Here is a 22,359-nt window from a genome sequence, read left to right as displayed (position 1 = left end):
TAAGTCTTTATTCATCATCGTCTAATATATGAGTGATCATTACTTAATAATTTTCAATCGTTAAAATATATAACTCATGATGTACTTTTTTCTTTCTCTCTACAGTTATAAAAGACACAAGAAATTAAGAAACAAATGAGATGTATCTTTCACACCCAATAAATATTTTTATAGTATACACAGGAAAATAACGGTACATATCTCTTCGTTTTAAATTTCATTACTATCTATGATAATTCATAATCTGATTCATATATAGTACTGTACTGTATATATTCCTTCATATGTATTAGGTATATGTAGTGCGTATATATTCCTTCATGAGTTGTTTTTTTTAAACTTGATTTTAATTTTTTTTACTAACCGTTATAGAATCACTTACAACGTAATAACAAAGAGATAAATGACATATATCTTTTATACCCAATAAATTATATTACAGTATATTCGAACAAAATTATTGACATAGTATCTTCAAAGTTTTAATAACGAACGCTTATGGTTGACAAGGGATATAACGTACACAGTGGGAGAAATTTTTGATTTTTTGAAATGGTATGCGGTTGGTGAACTGTATGCTCGGAAATCAAACAAGAAAGAAATAGCTCACCAACTAAAATCTCCATCCTTCATGATTCATGAATAATTAGGTATTGAAATTATATCTATCTATCAGGATTAATATTAGATCAGACAATGAATTAAATGTGCATATTCGCATTATATATAATTGTAACGCTAAAAAGGTGTAATCAGTTTCAGTAAACCACCAAGTGCTACAAATTTGGACCAAAATCTTTTGATTTTTAATTATATACTAAAATTAGTCATTATCACTCCAAAAAAGGAGGAGCGCATGCAAAATATTGGATGGACATAAAATATAAACTTATGAAGTTATGGTAACCAGCTCTCATTTGAAATGTCACAGCTATGTCACTCGACCACAAGGCGTTTGATTATGTAACCAGTTTGGTTGCACTCTCATCCCTTAAGAGATAGATGTCGGGAGTTCAAATTCTCTCTCGTATAGAAAAATCAATACTTTGCCTCTTATTTGGACCGACTAAGTGTGGATAGAGATTAATCTGAATATAAAATACAGATTTAAAAGTGTCTATATGAGTCTATGCAGGACTAACTCATAGTTTGACAAAAAAAAAAAAAAAAAAAAAGATATATATATACTTACGGGTTAAATTTGCACACAAATAAAATTTCGTATGACGGTGTAATATAATCCAAAAAGGTGAATCCCCTAATTGTGGGATTTTATCTTTTAGTGAGAGCTTTCCTTAATCCTACTTGGAGATTTGAGCATAATCTGAGTGCTTTAAAACCAAGAAAATTGGTAATTAGTGATGGATCTCACTCGTTAGTCGTTATGACAATCAACACGCTTCAGAAGAAGGAGAAGAATACGTTACAGATTTAGATTCAGTGGTTGGTGACCCTACAGCCAACCCTCTGCCACCGCCCAATCACAGCTCAACACGTCATCTCACCAGCACCGCAACGCGCGAAGAAGAATAGTGCTCTTGCACCCCCCGGATATACCTTACTTCCGTTGTCGGACAGCCACTCTTCTCACCTTCCTTCATCCAACCAAACAAAATTAGAGGAATTATCTTCACATTTACGTGTGTGTATATAATATATTTTTTTTTTATAAATATATTTATAATTTAGATTTGATTTATTTTTTTGTGGGTGTACCAGAGTTTCCACCGTCGCTATTCATTCCAATTTCACTGAGTCCGGACGGAAGACTACCAGTCTTTCATTCCTACCAGGATAGGGTAGCCACTGACGTATATTGCTGCTCTCTGCTTTTTCTCCTTGTCGGATTACCAAATCGGAAAGAATGTCAGAAGATCAGCCATTGTTAAGAGACTTAGAGGCAGGGAAAATGAGTGATGCCAAAAAACCCATTGCTGCCGCAACCACAAAACGCTCATCTCCTGCTCGCGTTGCGTCTCTTGATGTGTTCAGAGGCCTCTGTGTTTTTGTAAGTCTTGATTTGATTCACTACCTTAGTCCTATCAGTAGTTAACCAGAGATTGAAAGAATTGTTTTTTTTTTTTTTTTTCCCAATCGTTCCAGCTTATGATGCTTGTGGATTATGGCGGATCCGTTTTCCCAATCATCGCTCATTGCCCTTGGAATGGTTTGCACTTGGCCGACTTCGTAATGCCTTTCTTTCTTTTCGTCGCCGGAGTTTCCCTGGCAATTGTTTATAAGGTACCGCTACATTGCTTCCTTTGTTATTAGTTCTATTTCACTTTTACAGCAGTTGATTAGATTACTACATTCTTTAATTAACACGACGTTCCTATTTCTGATCCAATCCCAGAATGTTTCCAACAGATTAGAGGCTTCCAAGAAGGTTGTGTTAAAGGGATTAAAACTTTTTGTCCTTGGTATTTTTCTTCAAGGTAATTAAATTATTGGATCTGCTTCTGTACTTCCATCTACACACTTTATGGGATCATTCTTATTTTCCCTTCATTGATCAATTGCTGTGGTATCCTTTGGATAAATCCTTCCTGATATTATTGAGTTATTATAAACTGTAAATTTTCTGTGCTAAAAATCTAGTCTTTCAATATTTACTGTTGATCATTAGGGCTTAGTTGTCCGTTTCAGGTGGTTACTTGCACGGAATAACTTCTTTGACATATGGGGTCAGCATTGAAAGAATAAGATGGCTGGGAATTTTGCAGGTATCACTTGTTAATTCTTGATTCCTTTTAGTATGTCACTTAAATAGTTTGAATGCTTTGGGATCATAATGCCTTGCCTTGTTACAGAGGATAGCTGTTGGGTTTGTTGTTGCCGCATTGTGTGAGATATGGCTTCCTCGCCGAAAGAAAACAAAAGCTGGTTTCTTCCTTAATTATATCTGGCATTGGTAAGTTGTTCACAGCTGAAAAGTTGATGATTTTTATGAAAAGGCTTTTGAAACTTCTAGCAGACATATACTTAAGGTCCACTGCTGTTTGCTGGTCTTGTTTCGTTTATTTACAGGTGCACTGCATTGGCGCTGTCTGCCATATATATGGGATTATTATATGGTTTGTATGTTCCCAATTGGCAATTCAGTGTACCCCAGTCAACTTCCTTACATTCATCCAATGAAAGCCATGTTTACAAGGTTAGGGCAGCAGCTTTCTCCTTTGTCCTACTCACTAAATCGGTTATTTGAGTAAACTTCAATTCTCTCTTATGGTACTAATATAATATATTGTGTTAATTAGAATCAGGCTCTTGGAATTTCCTACTGAACTTCACATGAAATTGATGGTATTGGAATTTAGATAGTTTGTTTTGCCACTTACAGGTTAATTGTTCTGTTAGAGGTGATCTAGGACCTGCATGTAATTCAGCTGCAATGATAGATCGTTATATTCTTGGAATTGATCATCTCTATGCGAAACCTGTATATAAAAATCTGGAGGTAACTTTTTCCCCATTATTATCTGCAGAAAATCATATCTCTGCATTGTAGTACTATTTTTATATAACTAATAATTTTGCTCTTCATAGGAATGCAAAGTATCCAATCCACCTTCATGGTGTTTTGCTCCCTCTGAACCTGAAGGTATTTTAAGGTAAAGATTCCATCTTTCTTTTATCTATCTCACGGTTGACTAACTGCAATTGTGCCTCAATTCAAGTTTGCTGCTATGTACTGATTCTGTAATTATAAAGGTTATTTTGTTTATTCATTATTTTAGGATGTGTTAGTCACATGTAAGCAGCTTTTCCATTCCTCTATGAACAGCTCACTAACAGCTGCTGTGGCCTGTATTTTTGGACTCCAGTTTGGTCACATCCTAATACAGTTGAAGGTAAGGCATTTGAGGTTTATCCTTTACAGAGCTTTGCCTACCTGAAACATTAATCAATCAAATAATTGTTTTACGTATAGGACCATAAAGAACGGTTGTACAATTGGGCCATCCTTTCATTTCCAGTTTTGGTTGTTGGATTGTTCCTTGCGTTCATAGGTATGTCTCCACTATAAGCATGTATGTTTGTCAGACCTGATAAATGATGTATGTTTACAGCATGAGATGTAAATTATTTTTCTGATATTTGCCTCACAGGTATTATACCTCTGAACAAATCTTTGTACTCAATAAGTTACATGATGGTTACCTCAGCAACTGCTGGAATCACGTTATGTGCTCTGTACCTACTGGTTAGTGTTGAAATGATATATTCACATAGTAGTAACAAGCATTATAGTAGTGCTATTGTTAACGCGTTTGGTGTTGAATGTTAAAGGTTGATGTGTTTGGGCAGAGGCGGCTAACGTTGGCTTTAGAGTGGATGGGAAAGCATTCCCTAACCATTTTCATCTTCTTAACTTCTAATATAGCTTTCATTGCTGCACAAGGCTTCTATTGGAGAACCCCAGAAAACAACATCGTAAGCAAGCTAGCTAGCTTCAAATTAAATATGTTTGTTTGTTTAGTACAGCATTGTGATTGATATGAAAAATGGAAAACTAATTGCATGGTGGTTGTGGTGTTAACTAGGTTCATTGGGTTGTATCACAAGTGGTGCACAGACCATAATAACATTGGAGCTCCAGCATGCATATTCATTCATTACTACTTACTAGGAGGAAAGAATGTTGTTTCAAGACATTCTTAGGTTGGTGTAATGTGAAGGCCAGGCTTGGCTGATAACCAGATGCTGCTGCTACTGCTGCAGTTTTCCGCATATTATTGCCTCCTTGTATAGCATTGCATCCATGGCTGTCGTCTCTATTACGCGATTGCATCCATCATCATTTACTTTTAGTATTTTTTACTCTCTGCTCTGCTCTTCTCTTCTCTTCAGAATCACTTTGTATTCAAACCTTATTATTATTATTATCATTATTATTATTTGAATTATTTGAATCTGTGGATTACAAATGCTGAAGGCAGCAATAGGTTGAACAATGAAGAGAGTTTGGGGTTGGGCTGAGCATTGATAACAATTAACAAATATCATACAAAGAATTGAGAGAGTGGGGAACATAATTACAACACAACACAACACGTTTTCGAGCCACACAATATAATATATATATATATATATATATATATAGACACACACACACAAAAAGAGATTCTTCTCTTCTAGACCACAAGAGGCTGAAACTAATCCTTTTGACTGCACTGACAATTCTGCAATCTGCCTACGAGACGGAATATTATCATATCTACACTATATGCTTGTATGCTTAAATTAAATAAATATCAAGGTTGAAAAAATTACTAGACGCCCGAGAGCACCTAGACAGTGTCTAGGTGCCGATTAATTGGTGCCTATAAGCGATTTTTACAACACCGATAAATATATGATGCGTTTAATAACATAATTAGCTTATAAGTTAATTTTGACTTATTTAATCATTATTAACTATTTTAACATGGTTAAATGGTTAAATAGTTAATATAAGTGTTTGATTAATTAGATTTTTTCAACTTATTATTTTAAAACTCTAAAATTTAAGAAGTTACTCAAAACAACTTTTACGATCAGTTCTTTGAGAAAATTACTGACAATTAATTTATCAAATATCTTTCTACAATCAATTAATGATATCAACTAGACAAACTTACTAACACAATCAGTTAGCAGCTATTTACTCAATTCCCCATAATAAAATCATACTCCCTTCTTGTCATAACTGCCCAACTACGTTCGCATAAATAAGATTTGAAGATAATAATCTTTGTATTTTCTATATAAAATTCCATTATCAAACAACTTAAGGTGAATTGAAGGAGACAGGATGAAAGTACATGGATGACAGACCATACGTACACCTAATAAATAACCCAACCAAAACTCACATGTCACATATCTTTATAATCTTCTTCTTAATTAAATATAAAGTACTGCTTCTATCATGGCTTAGCTTTCTGTTAGATAAAGTATGGAAGAATGGAGCATATGATGCAACAATATGATTTTTAATTATTAGCGATATTAGAAACAATATGTAAAGCGTAGTGACTTTTTCTTTATATTTATTTGATTACAAAAGAAACTAGTAATATTTGATTAACATACTTCGTGTAGCACATATTGACTCAATTTTTTTTTTAAAAAGTATATGGTAGTTTAGTTGGTGCAATTAATTATGGAATATTGGGTGAAATGGGTAGAAAGGATGTGACGCGAGGTATCAATTAAGTATGGATGGATATTGGATAAGGATGTGAAATATTTATTTAAGAAAAAAAAAAAAAAAGTGGCACATTGTTGGCTTATTGGGGTGTACAGATATTAGACATGCAACCTTGCTGCGTGTCCAATCTCCAAAACGGCTGATGTGGGGCACGTGCTCGTCTACCTTTCTTCCTAACTCTACCGTTACACTAAAAATGTAAGATTAAACACAAATTGAATTGCATTATATTATTAATAAAAAAAATAATGGATGAGAGTATGTTTTTACAAAAAAAGACGTGAAAGAAAGGAGGTTTTCCGTTGGGTGAGCAGAACGAAGCCCAAGGCATGATTAGGCATCACATGGTTTCGCTGTCTTTCTGGGCCCACTTCACCTCTCTACTCTGTCTCTTCTTTACTGGTCCCCACTGGTTTTGGCATTTTATTTACTGTTTTTGAATTTTAGCTTTCCCAAAATGCCCTTGTCTCTGTCAATAAGATCCTCCTCCTTTCATTAACCCCTTCTGCTTCTTTAACTCAACCTGCAGACTGCAGTGCGTAGCTAGCTAGCTTGGAGTAAGTAGAAGAAGAAGAAGAAGATGTCTAAGGAAGTGAGCGAAGAGGGACAGGCTCCCCACCACGTTGGCAAGGACTACGTGGACCCACCACCTGCACCGCTCTTGGACTTCAGCGAGCTCAAGCTCTGGTCATTCTACCGTGCCGTCATAGCCGAGTTCATAGCTACCCTCCTCTTCCTCTACGTCACCGTCGCCACCGTCATCGGCCACAAGGAACAACAAACCGCCGCCGGCCCATGCGACGGCGTTGGCCTTCTTGGCATAGCATGGGCCTTTGGTGGCATGATCTTCGTCCTCGTCTACTGCACTGCCGGAATTTCAGGTGAAATATGTATATATTTTTAAAACTAGTCACACAAATGTATATTTAACTGAACTGAAGTGTGTACGTAGGTGGACACATAAACCCGGCGGTGACATTTGGGTTGTTTCTGGCGAGGAAGGTGTCTCTGGTGAGGGCTGTGTTATATATGGTAGCACAGTGTTTGGGTGGCATTTGCGGAGTAGGGCTGGTGAAGGCGTTGATGAAGGATTACTATAACAGGCAAGGCGGCGGTGCAAACTCTGTTGGGCATGGCTACAGCAGGGGCACGGCTTTGGGTGCTGAGATTATTGGAACTTTTGTCCTGGTTTACACAGTGTTTTCAGCCACCGACCCCAAGAGGAACGCCCGCGACTCTCATATCCCTGTAACTATCCTAGCTAGCATAATTGTTTGTGTATGTTATATATGCATAGTACGTATTATTATAATATAATAATAATAATAATAATAATAATGTTGGTTTGGGTGTAGGTTTTGGCTCCTCTTCCCATAGGGTTTGCGGTGTTCATGGTTCACTTGGCCACCATCCCCATCACCGGCACGGGCATCAACCCCGCGAGGAGCTTTGGCGCCGCCGTCATCTACAACAATGGCAAAGTGTGGGATGAGCACGTAAGACCCATTAGTTAATTATATTATATAATTATTATATAGTTACAAGGGTTTGAATATAATATATTAATGAAATGAAATGTGTGCAGTGGATCTTCTGGGTTGGACCGTTTGTTGGGGCGTTGGCGGCAGCGGCTTACCACCAGTACATCTTGAGAGCTGCGGCTATCAAGGCTTTGGGATCTTTCCGCAGCAACCCAACCAACTGAACGGAGCATATTAATTCAAAATATTAGGAGATCAGAAATCAATCATCTTAGCTTTGCCATTTTAATTAGTCTTTATTATTATCGTGTGTCTGTGTAATCATTTCCTATTATATTTTGTTTGAGCTAGACAATGTTTAATTTTGGTGTCTATGTACTCCGATCCGTAGTATTTATTATTGTATTTGGTATGGGAGTTAGAAATAGAAATAGTGTTTTTCTTTAATTGTAATTGCCAGCTGCCACCTTTTTTATTTCATCCTCCTGCTGCCACTGGGCTGGGCTGGGTAAAGTAAAACATATATACATGTATGTTGTAAAACCAGTAAAGTAATTAAAGAAATATATATGCATGCATTACATTAAAAAATGGCTAGGCCCTAGGGACTATAATGAATCACCCATCTACTAATACAATTTCAAACATATTATATTATTATTTAAGACGTACAATAAAAATATACTATAGAATGTTATGAGTATAATAATAGGGTGTGCGCATGCATCTTTATGTACAGTCCCGATCGACAATATATGGTTAGCGTAGAACAACATTGGCATTGGCATAATAATAATAATAATGTATGTGTTTCCTCAAAAAAAAAAAAAAGTATAATGTATGTGTAGTGTTGGAAAATTGCGTGCTGTCAATCAATCAATCAAACGATGCTTTCGATTTTTGAACCACCTCTCCTCATCTTTCTTTTTACCTTTCTCGAAACACGCATTGACCGGTCCCTATACTGCTGCTTGCCTCACGACACGTGTCCATCTGGAAAACCCAACAAACAAATAAAGTTTCAGGAGCATATGCTGTCGCAATTTTCCACTAAAACTTTTTCTTCTAATCTTGTATTGCGATATCAGTCGGTAAGAAAATAATAAACTAATTTAAGTTGTTTATAGTCTATTAGTTGAAACTAAAAAAGTTGAGATTCAAATTCGTAATTCTATAATTATAAGTTTGTATTTTTAATCATATTGGTTGGAATTAACATTATTTTGTTTTGGAGAAAGGATGTGTGAGGGCCCAATTGAAGGAGGAAAATGGGAAATGGAAAATGATGGCGTAATGAATAAAGATAGTGTTGTGTATTAGTTAGATGGAAAGTGGGCTGGCCAATCTGGCATGACAATTGGATTGAAAGAGGTGTGTGGCCTGTGGCCCTTTTGGACTTGACGACAAGGAACATGAGAGAATGCAGAGTGGTGAAACAAAAAGGTTAAAGAAGATGATATCGAGGGTGAGTGATGGCCGGCCTGCACCTCCATTGAATTGGCACCCACTTTGGAACACGCCTCCCATCCCATCCCATGTGACTGAGGTTAGGATGCCACCGGCCCCCCGGCCCCCATCACATCACTCATGCTCAACACTACCGTCTACTCTACTCATCAAACCCCTAATCTCCATACTTCAATTCTCAACACAAAACTAACTTATGAGATATAACCCAGCTCTACAAAATTGTTCTCTATACATCTTTTAAGTAGTAATTGTAAATTTTTCTAGTAAAAAAAATTTTACTCGAAACCAAGAACCCAACATAAACCAGAATCACATTTTCTCATTTTGATTCAGAAACTGAAACATCTTCGTATTTACTTACTACTATCATTGGGACTGCATGATGGAGCAAGAAAATAGTACAGTACAGTACAGTGTTCCTCAAAAGCATGCATGTGAATATTATATTGCTTCCAATTAATTTCATGATATATTTTTTTTCCTAATTGAAAATGCATCACAAATTCACAGTACAACGTAACGTACCTAACTTAACTAAACTTGATGAAGTCCACTTAGCTTGCTTTATTATTGATGGGTGGAGTCATTTTCAATTTATTTAATTATATATTGGAGTACATAATAATCGATCACAAGAAATTAATTAAGAAACCTATATAATTGAAAATATTCCGAGTGGTAGAAGAGAACAAAGAATAGAATGAGCCCACATTTTAGAAGCAGAAGTAGTGTGGTGATTAGTGTTAGGAGGAGGAGGAGGAGGAGGAGGAGGAGGAGGAGGAGGAGGAGTTGGATTATTTGAAGAAGAATTTGTGGTTTCGCCTCCACGCCCACTTTTCATTACATTAATCCCAAACCTCATTCCTCCCAGACAATGCCCGTCCTTGTCGCATACAAACCAGTACTTTCTTGCTTCCTTCAGCTTCACTTGGTCGTTTCCGCTTTCATATTTGCCTAAAACTCCACTGCTTGTGTCGCATGACTGGTACGTAGACTCTGTTACCTCGTACACGTTATGTTGCCCCTTAACATACTTGAACACTGCACCAATTCGAACAAAATTAAATTCTTGAAATCCTTCCTAGCTATAGCCTATATATGATGCATGGGTGGAGGCCGGATCTGATCAACAAATAATAATTCAAAAACAATGAAATATATGAAGTACGTACCAAGAACGTCGTCGGCCATGAACTTGTGTTTTTCCGACCACGCAAGATAGTTTGTTCCCGAGCTCCACTCATCTCCATCGCCTCCTACAGTGTAAGTTTCAGACTTGGCAGCATCCAGAAGAACAAGGCAACTCAAAAAGATACGAGTACTCATACTCATAGGGATGAAGGAATTGAAAAGCTTGATCACTTGCGTAGCCATGGCTATTGGCTAGCTAGGAGAAATTAATGGAAGATTGATGGAATAATACTCCTAAATTAAGGGAGATGGAATTGGGATTTAAAATGTTAGTGGTATTATAATATACACGGAGATTGCGTAAGAGATGAAATTCCAGCTATACATACAGTGATAGATGTCTGCAAAAGTGAATAGGTGTTGTATCATTTTGTTTACTTGGTAGAGCCTTGCTAGCAATAATAATTAATAGAGCGACGGCCGCTCATAAATCATAATTGGTAATGATTTGTGATCCTAGTGGCAAAGCTTGATATCCTCTTAAGAAATAACAAGCGTGTAGTATAGAATAGGATAGATCCTGCTTAAGGTTTATTAGCACTCAATGTGGCTAAGAGTATCAATAATAATAATAATAATTAGTTCAGGTATTCATAGTATAGTGTCAATAAATGGAGAGACCATATTTTTACTACTTTATGCAGAAACTTGGGCTTTAGAAACGTTGACAAATGAAAAAGGAAGTAGTAAACATGATAAAGCTCACAACATCCACTAAATGAATATTAGCAATACAAAGTGTATGGTGGTAAGTCCTCCACACGCATCCAAATTTACAACCCCGCAAACCAAAACAGAAAGCATGGACACACACTACTACCAAGTTTCCTGAAAAATTTTCCCAAATCATAAATGTATAAAAATGAATGAATAACAATGTCAACAATGAATGAGTTCTATAACTCCTTTGACTGATTTGTTACAACTTTCCCAGCCCACAACAAGAGCCAAGTTATTTACTCAACTGCCTCCTCAATTTTTTGAGGGATAGCCATAAAATAATTTTCCACCACCACTGAAAGATTCAAGAAAGCTTAGTCAACAAAGTATAGCAGCATCCATGATTACATCTCAAAAATATGGGTGCTACCTGGCCCTCAGGTTGCAAACAATGAACAATACCCCAACTGAATGAAACACCAAAAGCATTTCCCCTTGAGCAATAAGATTGGCGAGTTATCCACATTGCAATAGACGATGAATGCAACTAACCCTTTATGGTGCACTATGTAGCAGATGTTTAAACTCCTCGCACTCTGCTCCAATTTCACTCAAAGCTAAGAAAAGCTTTGGCACAATCTTTGCTAACATTAGCTTGAAACCAACTGAATTTGCATGAGCATCACTGTTACTGCTAACAGAAGCATCTGGTGTTAGAGAGCCAATAAGGTAACCCTTCATATATGCATCACATGCTTTGAGAATGTAATAACCGCGCCTCTTGAAGTGCTCTTTCACAAGTTCTTCAAAGTCCTACATACAATCATGAGATTTGGAAAAAAAAAATCAATTCTCCTTTGAAGAATTAAAGCCAGAGAACCAAATTCTAGCATCGGTTTCAACTTCACAGCCAGAAAATTATATTAAACGCAATCAAGAGTCACTTGGCAAGTAAAAAATGTGAAAATCAAAGTACCAATCACCTTAAGGGGTTTCCGCATCAGGTACATCATTGTTTTGCAGTTCAACAAGAATGTATTCTCATTATAGGACAGAGAATTTTTCTCTCCCTCAGCAGTTCCAATTTGCTTGTCATATCCAGCTTCGTTGAAATATGGTCTGGCATTTAAAACTAACCCTTGAAGCGAAACTAGGACTTGAAAAATGCTCGAGGATGAAGGATCCCAAATCTCATTTCCTCTACCTGTCCAGGTATTTAATAGGCTAAGGCAAACTTTGCCTTCCTCATACAGATTTGGATTAACTCGCCACCCTCCAGAGTGATAATATGCTGACTAGAATCCAAGAGAAACAGTCATAAAATGAGTTAAAACAAATAAATATGTACTCATATTCATAATCATTTTATGGATGGGTATAACAGTGTCTTTCTAAGACCATAGGATTAGGGAAAAAGAAACATGAAATTAGATTTTTATGGGCCCAAAGAAAAAGTTCATCAAACACTCTTACAGGTGCAATATCAGGGTACTCTGGCGGAAGGTGAAAATCAAAGAAGAATAAGCCATCCTGGTAAGGTGTGCCATACGCTCCAACAATCACTGCCCTCATAAGATCCATTCGGTCTTCATACACGCGTACAAATATGCCATCTATTCAAATATATCCATCGTTAAAACCAAAGCATATGAATTGTTTCAACATGCATATAATAAGAACTACACAGTTCGTCATAGATATGGAAAAGTGATAAAAGATACCAGGCAAGTTATTCTGAAGGAAGATCCAATCCTGTTGAACTTTCCTAAGCCACTTCCTTCCAGCATTGTTCTACAAAAATAAACAACAATAGTACAGAGACCAGTTAGAGTTTCCTCGTAATGTAAAAAACTTTTTTTGCAAATCCAGCTGAGTATGTGAAAATTGATCAGATTTACAACTAATAATAAATAAATAAAATAAAATAAAGGGAGGAAGCTTAAGGTACAAAATAGGTCATTGTACAATAAGAAAGTTTATTCACCAAAGACAGTCAAGAACGAAATAATTAACCTGAGCAGTTGCACCAACAAAATAATGATCGTGAGGATCTGTTGTGATATCGAAGTTTTTGAAAGCATATGCTCCATCTTTATGTTGCACTGATGCATTAGTGGGTTCTGCCTTCATATTACTGAGAGCTTCTGCCACATCTGACGGGTCTATGGCCTCCACAGCAACATTGTCCTCTCTCTTTTCAATAGACAGAGTTCCAATGTATTGCATGTCACTGGACCTTTGGCAGCATTTATCATCACCAGTATCCATTCTTCTATCCCATCCCTGATTTTGGATCTCATCTTCACTTCTGGAATCTGAACTTGGGGAATCTGTTTTCTTCCGTTCCCTTGAGAATATTCCAGAGGCCAACCTGGATACAAATCCAAATGCAGTAGCCAGAGCTCCATTCACTCCAGAATTTTCCATATCCATTAAACTGCCATCACTTTCAATACTGATATCAGTAGCACTTTGTGCACCCAGGTCCTAAAAAGTAGACAGCATTGTTCAATATTGAAGATATATCATACTGAAGTTCAAATCTAGAAAGGAAACAGCAATTCTGTGATTTGCTAATTTACTATGTAATTTAACAATCCCTTTCATAGGTAGATCATATTTCTTCTCACAAGTCAAAACACATTTTCTGAAATCAGGATACATTACTTTCTCTGGATGTTGGAATGGCAATAATGGCATTCAAAGAAATTTATCAATATATTCACAATAGATCTTACTCTCTTTCAAGTTTCAAGATTCCCCTTACCCCACATATACTAATGAACCAAGGCTTCTGAGAGCACCATTTTTATTGGGTAGTAAGAAAATCCAAACCCCAAATCCAATCTAAATATAGTAATTAAATGTAATGGACATATGACACTCATCCTTGAATTGTTCCACAAAAAAGATAATTAAAATAGTGTTAATAACATCGTTCTAGCAGTAACCAACCTCTTTTGGATTCTCAGTGTTATTTAATTCATCGTCTTCAACTGTTTCCCAGCTTGCTGCATCATCACTAATGTCACTTCCAGAAGCAGCCATAGACTCATCATCATCGCGACCAACAACATAAATTGCTTGTGGCCCAACCTAACAAACATAAAAACTCAATTCAATATAATTGGTGTTGTTATTGTTATCGAAAAGTAAATTTAGAGCATTCAAAAGAAGATACTGCAATCATAGTCCGTATGCTATACTAAGTGGAAATTTGAAAGACAAATTTTAAGAGTTTCCTAATCTCATTCTGATGTTAAATATGATAAGGGAGTATCAAGAACCGTAAAGATCTAGGAGTTGATAATGAATTAAATTTATTTATTTACATCCCATTATCTGATTGGACAAAATGTAGCATATGAAAATATGCTCAATGTAGTTACTACTCTCATAAGTTCAAATACTATATTTGTGATAGTCATCAGTCATGAAAATGATTACTTCAACTCAATATAATTTACTATCCATAAAAGTAATAAGAAGCGTATTAGGAGAATAAGATCCCCTATCTAAGCTGTTAAAATGTAAGGGGGTAAGGTGGAAAAGGAAAATAGAAGCAGCAGTGGAAAACAATTCCCAAGTAAATAATTAAAAACATGACACCTTCATTTCCCAATTGAAGATAGAGAAATTGTAAGCTGCAAGATCTACACATACCGTTGATATCATCCCATCAGCCCACATAACTTCAATGTCACCATTTTTAAGCCCTATGATGTTCCCAACCCAGGAGAGATCTGAAAACTGTGTACAAGACTCATCACTCAATGTACTTCCATCGTTCTTGCATCCTAAATGCATTTTCTGATCTTCTTTCACCTCATTTGGACCACCCTGTTGCTTACACTTACCAATGGGACTCTCCGAGGAATTGACTTGTGGTGGAATAGGAACAGATGACAACCGAACAACTACATCTCCATAACAGTAATCATAGTCAGGATGCCCCTCCAACTCATATACACTGACCATTTCCTCTTTATCAAATTCTTTGAGATCCTCTGCTCTGGTAACTGGCTTTAACCACCTCACACAGGCTGTTCGCTCTTTTGCATTGACACTTCTTACAACACCAACACGTCTAGTTTCGCTAACACCCTCAGCATCATCAGCAGCTTTCTCCACTACGTACTGTTCAGCAACAAATTCATGATCTCCTGGGTTATCAATAGGAATCAAGGATGTGGATTCCAAACCTCGTTCTATTGTTCCATCTTGCCAAGCAACATCAACACGTGACTTAGTATTCGCAATCAGAAGGGCTCTTTCAAAGTTCTCCTCTTTTTTCCGAGCTTTCTTATCCCTCCTGACTACAGCTCTACGAATCTTTCTTCTATGAATTGGCCAGCTCTCATGAATTGGTTCCTTAGAGACATGCAATGTGCTACCAGATGAACTAGATTCCAGAGGGACTTTGTTTTCTAAATTATCACAGCTCCAGTCCATTGAAGAGTCAGCATCATTATCTATGGATTCACTATTGCAATGTGACCCCTCTGAATCACAATCTCCTCCAGTCTGGGCAGATTCAGAAGCTTCTTCTTTTGTAGAATCACTAAGATCCAATTTCGCTAATCCCTGTTCCAAGAGGTTTGAAGATGACGGAGGGGGTGAAGGAAGAAGACACCAGTCACCCAACTGCCAGTTTGCATGTGCAAAGCATGATATCAGCTTCAAGTTTTTGGGACTTTGTTCTTGAGCTGGAGGAGTGGAAGAATCGGCTCCATATCCAGCAGAAGCAATCCAATAAATGAACACTGACCCAACAGTAACTTTAGTTACTGTACCTTCCAACCGGCTAGCTTTCCAAAAGCCAGATAGCCACCTTGAATTCTTGAAAACAGATGAAGAGATTGCTTTTACACGCTGACCTGGATAATAAGGGAAATTCCCATCTTCAAGGCTATTCCTGCCAACTGGTTTAAGACGTAATGGGTCTGCCTTCATAACTTTGCATAGAGAACCATCATCAAACATCACTGTCACATTATCTAAAACATCATCAATTCTACCAAGCCAGGGACCAAGCACAACATAGTCACCAACTGTGAAATCCCTGACACGTTTCAACTCTCTGGTTGAGATGTCTTTAACAAAAGATCCATCATGGTTTAATAAATTAACAGAAATATTAATGTCAACAACAAGACCAACTTGGCCTGTTGGGTCAGCAACAGCAGCAATGTAATCCCCTGGTAGAAATCCTCTGTCAATAACTGTGACATCATTAATAGACTGGATTGACTCAGTTTCATCCATCCAAAGGACTCTAACTTGGTCAGCTAAAAGATGATCATTATTGTGGTTACTTTCCATGTTCTCTCCAGTGCACCCATCAGCCTTGTCATTATTCTCCAGGTTCCCTTCCTCATTGGAATCATCTTCTTCTTCATCCTTAGCATCATCATCTTCTTCTTCATCCTCATCTTCATCATCACTAATGCCACTATCTGAATCCGAATCACCAGGAGCTTCAGTCACTATCCCTATCTTGCCATCAGTTTTGCTTGTCACAACATCTTGTCTGAAGATATATGATACATTTTTAAGATTCCTGAGAACATCGTCGGGTTTGCATATATGTCTCATGTTTGGATCGCAATTACGGCCATTTGAAATGGAATCACCTTGTTGCGACTCGCAGTTTCCCTTTGTGGTCATTGCAGGTATATCAACATTAGAAGCATCCTGTATCCCTCCAGCTTCCATCTAATAAATGCATGAGAAGGCTGAATGAATGTTTACAACTTCAAGTAAAGTGAACTAAATTAAATTCTACTTTTTCTATATTATAACTCTTGATTATTAAAAAAAAAAAAAAAAAAATTATACATGATTTTTCATCCAACGGATAGAGTCTATTGCTTTCAGATTTTATGTGCACTGAAAAGCTAGAATGCTACCGGAGCTATAGTTAAAGCATCTCTCGAGATTTTATGTTCACTGAAAGCTAGAGTGCTACCGAATTGAAAATATATAGTTAAAACATCTTTCAAGCTCCAAAGCAATACAAAAACAAGCTGAAAACAGCTCCTCCACATGTATATGTAAGATCAACAGATTTCTCAATACTCCGTGACGAATAATCTAAAAGAAAAGACGATTACAGTGCAAACAAACGATTATATAGCTAAGCCATTCCGATAAATGATAATATATATATGTATGAGATAAATTTCAGAGATTAAAGGAAAGAGGAGAAGTGTATATATAGATATACCTTCGGAATCGGAGAATCTGCAACTAAATATGAGAGTTTCGAAATGAGATTATAAGATTGAAACGAACGGCTCGCTCTGTTCGTCGGTATATTTGATTGATCGCAACGAAAAATGGTTTAGTCTCCAATCGTATGTTTAAAACGTACTCCTTCGATTCAATGTCTGAGAAGGAGCTTCAAGCGGCGAGGTGAAGACTCTTGATACGTAAAGCGAGGGACATATATGTCATTGCGTGCCGTGACCATGTTTGATGAATTTGTCCTCTATTTTTAGTTTGTTGATACAACTATTTTGGTTTAATTTTACTTACAAATATTTTTATGCATGATATACCAACAATTTGAAATTCAAATCATATCAAATATACTCCTATACAATTTAAGAGGATCCCTCAAAAAAAAAAAAAAATACAGTACAATTTAAGAGGATTATTTGTATATAATCTAAATTAGTTAAAAGTTATTATATCACACTTTTTTAAAATTTTATATTATATTTTGTAATTTTGTAATATAGAGCGCGAGATAAAATGAAAACATAAGTTATTCTTGTTTTAAAAAAAATAATTCAGTTATTTTAATATAATTTAATTTAATGTTGTATTTGTGTGCATAAATACATCCAATATATCCACATATAAAAACAACATGTCAATTAACTTTCCATAAATGAACAAACAGTAAAAGCACAACATGATGCCTTCGGTATAATTTCAAAAACAAATGCAAGCTTTTGAAGTTTTAGCAATGACTCGAGTCTTGACAGCCACCTTGAGCTCAGCTCTAAGCCTTCTTCAGTTCTTCTTCACCACGTCTGCCTTTCTCACTTCAATTTCAATAATATTATTCTTTGTCCACAAAAGACAAAATTCCCTCGCCCAATAGTTTTTACACCTCGGCCAACAAAATAATGGAATGATAAATCACGATAATTCGACTCATTAGATTATATAACTAGTGCTTGGAGCCCACCATATAGAATATATCTCTCACACTACGGGAGTCATGATTCAATTATGTATCCTTACAATCTACCATCCAAACGATTCATATTTTCGTATTTTTCCACAACCAAATGATTTTGATTTCATAACTTTTTTTTTTTTTACAAAATTTAAAAACCTCACATAATTTTTCGTATTTTTTCAAGTATAAACTTCTTATTTTCCTCAAACTATTTGAATTTCACTTGACTAAACTCATTCCCACCCAAATAAGACTTGACTCACTTCACTTTATTCAATTTTATTATAACTTCTTGCTCCTTTATCTCACAAATCCCTCCAAAACTCCACAATTTTTACCCTTTTTGAACATCCATATAACCTTGTTTCCTTCAAACTCATATATATCTCAACTCCTAACTTTATCGTTGATTAATTTGGAGTATGACTTGTATAAATCTTCTCACGTGTTTTGAAATTTTTAGAAGTTAGCTCCAACTCAATCCTACGTTAGCACAAAACATCTAAGCTTGTAACAAACTAAATGTTAAGTTGTTAGTAGCAACTATTTTTCATGTTCTTTTCTCCTTGAGTTGTGTGTATTAATCTTATATTATGTAAACTTAGCTTGTTTGACAGCTAATCATGTTCTTCTCCTTTCTTCTTTGTCCATAATTCTCGCTTTCAATTATATATGTAGCTAATTCAACATGGTATTAGAGCTCTAATGCCCAATAATTGTGTGGTATCCTCCATATACGAACATGGTTCGACAACAATAAGTGTTAACCTCGAGTTCACAACTAGCGCTCGGTGATAACCACTTCCTTGCCTCTACGATGACGAATATTGTTGTCATTCTTAGAAACAACGTTATAATTTTCATCAAGTTATTTGATGTGAAGTTAATTTAGTTATGGTTTTGTGATACATCTAACCATGTCTCATTCGCATAAACAACAACACAAAACTCAAGAGTCCCATTATACAAGTTAGGTTGGTGTACTAATAAAAGAAAACAAGAAACTCGTGCTATAATGTGAATAAACTTTATGTTTTAGGGATTTAAAAGTATGTTTTGTTTTATAACTTTCAAGATCGGCTGAGATGGTGTTAGCAATAATTGAACTCTTGACCATCTAATGTGATTTATTTTTATTGTGTGGTTTATAAACTATTACACAAAAATGAAGTTTACTTAATGCATACTCTCGAATAATAGTGACATTTGGTCCTTGCTATTAAAATGTTATAATTAAGTGCATGACTATATAATTTGTATCACATTTGGTCATGCCGTTCAATTTTCCAACCAACTATTGCCGGATTCCGAAAGGGGCACTGTATTTGCTTCTTCCGGAAATAGCACTTTGCCACTTCTTGTAATAGTTGGCCGGAAAATTAGACGACATGACTAAATATGATACAAATACATAGTCATGCACTTAATTAGAAAATTTGAATCGTCAATGACCAAATATGATTTAAATGCAATAGTTGAGGACAAAAAGTGAATTTTATTCTTTTAAGAAAGTTATATTCATTCTAAATATTTAGATGATGTGTGAAATTAAAAATGTGAAAATTAGGACCAACCGCAGCCCTGGACTTGAATTTGGTAATGTTAAGAAAGCATGGCCCAAGTAGGGAGGGCCAGTATCATCGAGAAGTCGAAGATCGCTAAGCATAGCCATCTCTCAAATCAAATCTGATCTTCATCTTCTTAAGGTATGCTCTCTCTTCCCATAAATGTTTACATAACTACACATTGTGATTGTCTGCCGTAATTTTGATATGAACTTTGGTACTCCACTTAGGAGAGGTGATCGGAGATTCAAAGATGATTGTCTGTGTCGCCGTCGTCGGACACCAGGTACTACGCCGTCTTAGATCGTTATTTCATCCTCATTCAGAACCCGCCAATTTAATTGATCGGTACAATTTACTTGTTCATTCTTTCTCCCCTGAGCAGAACAATCCGCTGTATATACAGAGCTTCACGGAAGCTGACGACGCCCTAAAGCTTCATCACATAGTCCACTGCTCTCTTGACGTTGTTGACGAAAGAGGTTTTCTATTAGACTGTTATGCATTTATCCACAGACACGCACCAATCATTTCCTTTTACTGCCCCATAGCTTTATACTATAAAAAATTGATGGGATGTTTAGTCAATCCTAGATTTCGTTAGCTAGTCTAACTGAATCAGACTCATGGATGTGTGTATTCATATTTCTTTTCAAACGAAATTGAAAGATAAATTACTTTTATTCAACTTAGCAGTTGCTGTTGTGTGCTGATGAACAAAATATTAGCTGTCCTGCTGTTTCATTACCACCCTAAAGATAAGGGGCTCTCATTTCAACTATTAATTAAGGCACATTATGCACATAAGCAGAGTTGGTTCTTGCACTATGTAGTGTTGAAAGAAGGTATGCTTTAAGTTGTTTGATTAGCTAGAAAGGATTACCTATTAGGTAAAGAGAAGTAATCAAGCAGTAATTAGACTAATATCTTTGATGAATATTTGGGAGTTGCAACTCATTATTTTTAAATATCAAAGAACTGATCTTTCAGATTTGTTTCAATAGAAAACTTTACTTGCATCTTTTATGGGTATGTTTTAGAGTGAAATTTTATTCTCAGTTGTGGTCTTACATAATAAAGATGCTGTATGATGAAGCAGCATCAAATAACATTTATAATCTCCATATCATAAATATGCTCAGGAGATATTGAGCCCCTGCACTTTTATCAAGCTCTTGCTTTTGGCAATCTGAGGTTAGAATTAATCCTTTTATCATTGATTAATGATTTGTGCATTTCCTATGCAGTGAACAATCCAAAAAAATCTGGCCCGACATTGAACGAGACATTTCTTGGTCTGCTATACCCAACCGAAAACTACAAAGTGTGAGTATACATGTTTGCCTGGTTACATGTGCCTTTTGCAATGGTTGCAGCACAAAGAGCGTTCTCCTTTTTAATTCTTATGCTCTTCCATATTATTTGGAAGTAATGTTGGTGGCTTATAATAATCATGGACATTATAAATTTTCTCTGAAATGAACCATATGTAGCTAATGCCATGACTTATTCAGGTATGGCTATTTGACAAACACGAAGGTGAAGTTCATATTAGTGACAACAGATCTTGATGTTCGTGATGCAGATGTGAGAAATGTAAGTTTTATTTTGCCCTGGTTCTCTTCTTTGTACGTTGTTTTGATTATTGAAGTGGGGAAACATTGCCCTTGCTCTATATGCATACTCCCTTTTTTTCTTTTCCAGTGTTTTGGATCAAGATTTTTTTTTTTTTTTTGTACTACTTGGGTTGGAAGAAAAGCCAAAACAGTTTACCTACATTCTTTCTGACTCCTCAAGACTTTAATGATTTATTTCTTGGAAAAAGGAGTCGCTTGCATTAGGTAAAAAGCTGGATTTTTGTGCTTTTAAGAGAATGTCTAACAAGCTAGTTCTGTTAAATGTGAATATGGTGTCATTTATGCTAAACTCTGGAATCATTGTGATTTGCAAAATGTGTAGAAATTTTGGATATCTTATTGGAGCATTATGTGACTGGAAATGAACTTCAACATATGGGAGTGTTGCTTTTTATTTTCTTATCCTTCCACCTCATTTCTTTTTTGTTGGATGTTTAAAACATGCCAGCTTGCTTACCTTTATTTTATGGGTGATGAAATCACCTGTAGTTTTTCAGGAGATTCCATGCTGCATATGTGGATGCAGTTTCAAACCCATTTCATGTTCCTGGTAAGAAGATAACATCAAGGACCTTTGCTGAAAGTGTCAGCAGTATTGTCAAATCATTTGGTTTGAGCTCCGCATGATTACAAAGACATTTGCTCACCTCCAGAGAGAGGAGGAACAACATGGGTCCTTTGTGACCACTGTACTTGCAATTTTCATTTGATTTTATGTTGATAGTCCCAAGCACAGTACTTGCTTCATACTTATAGTGATTACATGTAACAATTGTTGGGTGAAGGTAGCTTATCAGAATTTATAGTTTGGTTTCTTCAATTTGCAATGGTTTGGTTATTCTGGTTATGCAATTTTAATTTAATTAATGTTTTCGTTTTGACCTTTCAATGGTGCTAAGTGCATATAATGTGGACAATTTCACTTGCATTCTCATGAACAAGTAAACTAAACATTTTTTTTAAAGGCCCA

General features: G+C 36.1%; 3 protein-coding genes across 5 annotated transcripts; 2 read left to right on the top strand and 1 right to left on the bottom strand.

Annotated features, from left to right (window-relative positions):
* The first annotated feature begins 1,695 nt into the window (after positions 1–1,695).
* On the top strand, positions 1,696–8,127 carry LOC109161409. The gene is made up of 17 exons (XM_019309792.1): positions 1,696–2,008; positions 2,104–2,241; positions 2,354–2,435; positions 2,647–2,723; positions 2,811–2,911; positions 3,028–3,154; positions 3,341–3,457; positions 3,547–3,611; positions 3,785–3,851; positions 3,932–4,010; positions 4,110–4,204; positions 4,291–4,434; positions 4,545–4,568; positions 6,759–7,074; positions 7,146–7,441; positions 7,549–7,689; positions 7,779–8,127. Exons 1-17 carry the CDS (start codon positions 1,865–1,867, stop codon positions 7,896–7,898), a joined length of 2,133 nt encoding a protein of 710 aa, XP_019165337.1. The 5' UTR covers positions 1,696–1,864; the 3' UTR covers positions 7,899–8,127.
* On the bottom strand, positions 7,848–17,427 carry LOC109161406 (probable ubiquitin-conjugating enzyme E2 23). 3 transcript variants are annotated; one of them, XM_019309784.1, is made up of 9 exons: positions 17,222–17,427; positions 14,659–16,710; positions 13,951–14,091; positions 13,009–13,482; positions 12,717–12,786; positions 12,469–12,608; positions 11,979–12,290; positions 11,662–11,808; positions 7,848–7,944 (listed from the first exon to the last, which is right to left on the bottom strand). In XM_019309784.1, exons 2-9 carry the CDS (start codon positions 16,708–16,710, stop codon positions 7,930–7,932), a joined length of 3,351 nt encoding a protein of 1,116 aa, XP_019165329.1. In that variant the 5' UTR covers positions 17,222–17,427; the 3' UTR covers positions 7,848–7,929. The 3 variants fall into 3 exon arrangements, with proteins under 3 accessions (XP_019165329.1, XP_019165328.1, XP_019165327.1); XM_019309783.1 differs by lacking the exon at positions 7,848–7,944 and adding an exon at positions 11,023–11,350 and having other exon boundaries at positions 11,548–11,808; XM_019309782.1 differs by lacking the exon at positions 7,848–7,944 and having other exon boundaries at positions 11,023–11,808.
* A 2,335-nt stretch (positions 17,428–19,762) lies between these two features.
* Positions 19,763–22,278, top strand: LOC109161408 (trafficking protein particle complex subunit 2-like protein). Its single transcript, XM_019309790.1, has 6 exons — positions 19,763–19,893; positions 19,983–20,038; positions 20,138–20,234; positions 21,000–21,078; positions 21,267–21,348; positions 21,879–22,278. Exons 2-6 carry the CDS (start codon positions 20,006–20,008, stop codon positions 22,014–22,016), a joined length of 429 nt encoding a protein of 142 aa, XP_019165335.1. The 5' UTR covers positions 19,763–19,893; positions 19,983–20,005; the 3' UTR covers positions 22,017–22,278.
* The last annotated feature ends 81 nt before the right edge of the window (positions 22,279–22,359 follow it).

The sequence above is a fragment of the Ipomoea nil genome, unplaced genomic scaffold (genome assembly GCF_001879475.1).
Source record: "Ipomoea nil cultivar Tokyo-kokei standard unplaced genomic scaffold, Asagao_1.1 scaffold2922, whole genome shotgun sequence".
NCBI lineage: Eukaryota > Viridiplantae > Streptophyta > Magnoliopsida > Solanales > Convolvulaceae > Ipomoea > Ipomoea nil.
The sequence above is the reverse complement of the archived record's forward strand: the minus strand, read 5'-3'. Positions and strand labels throughout refer to the sequence as shown.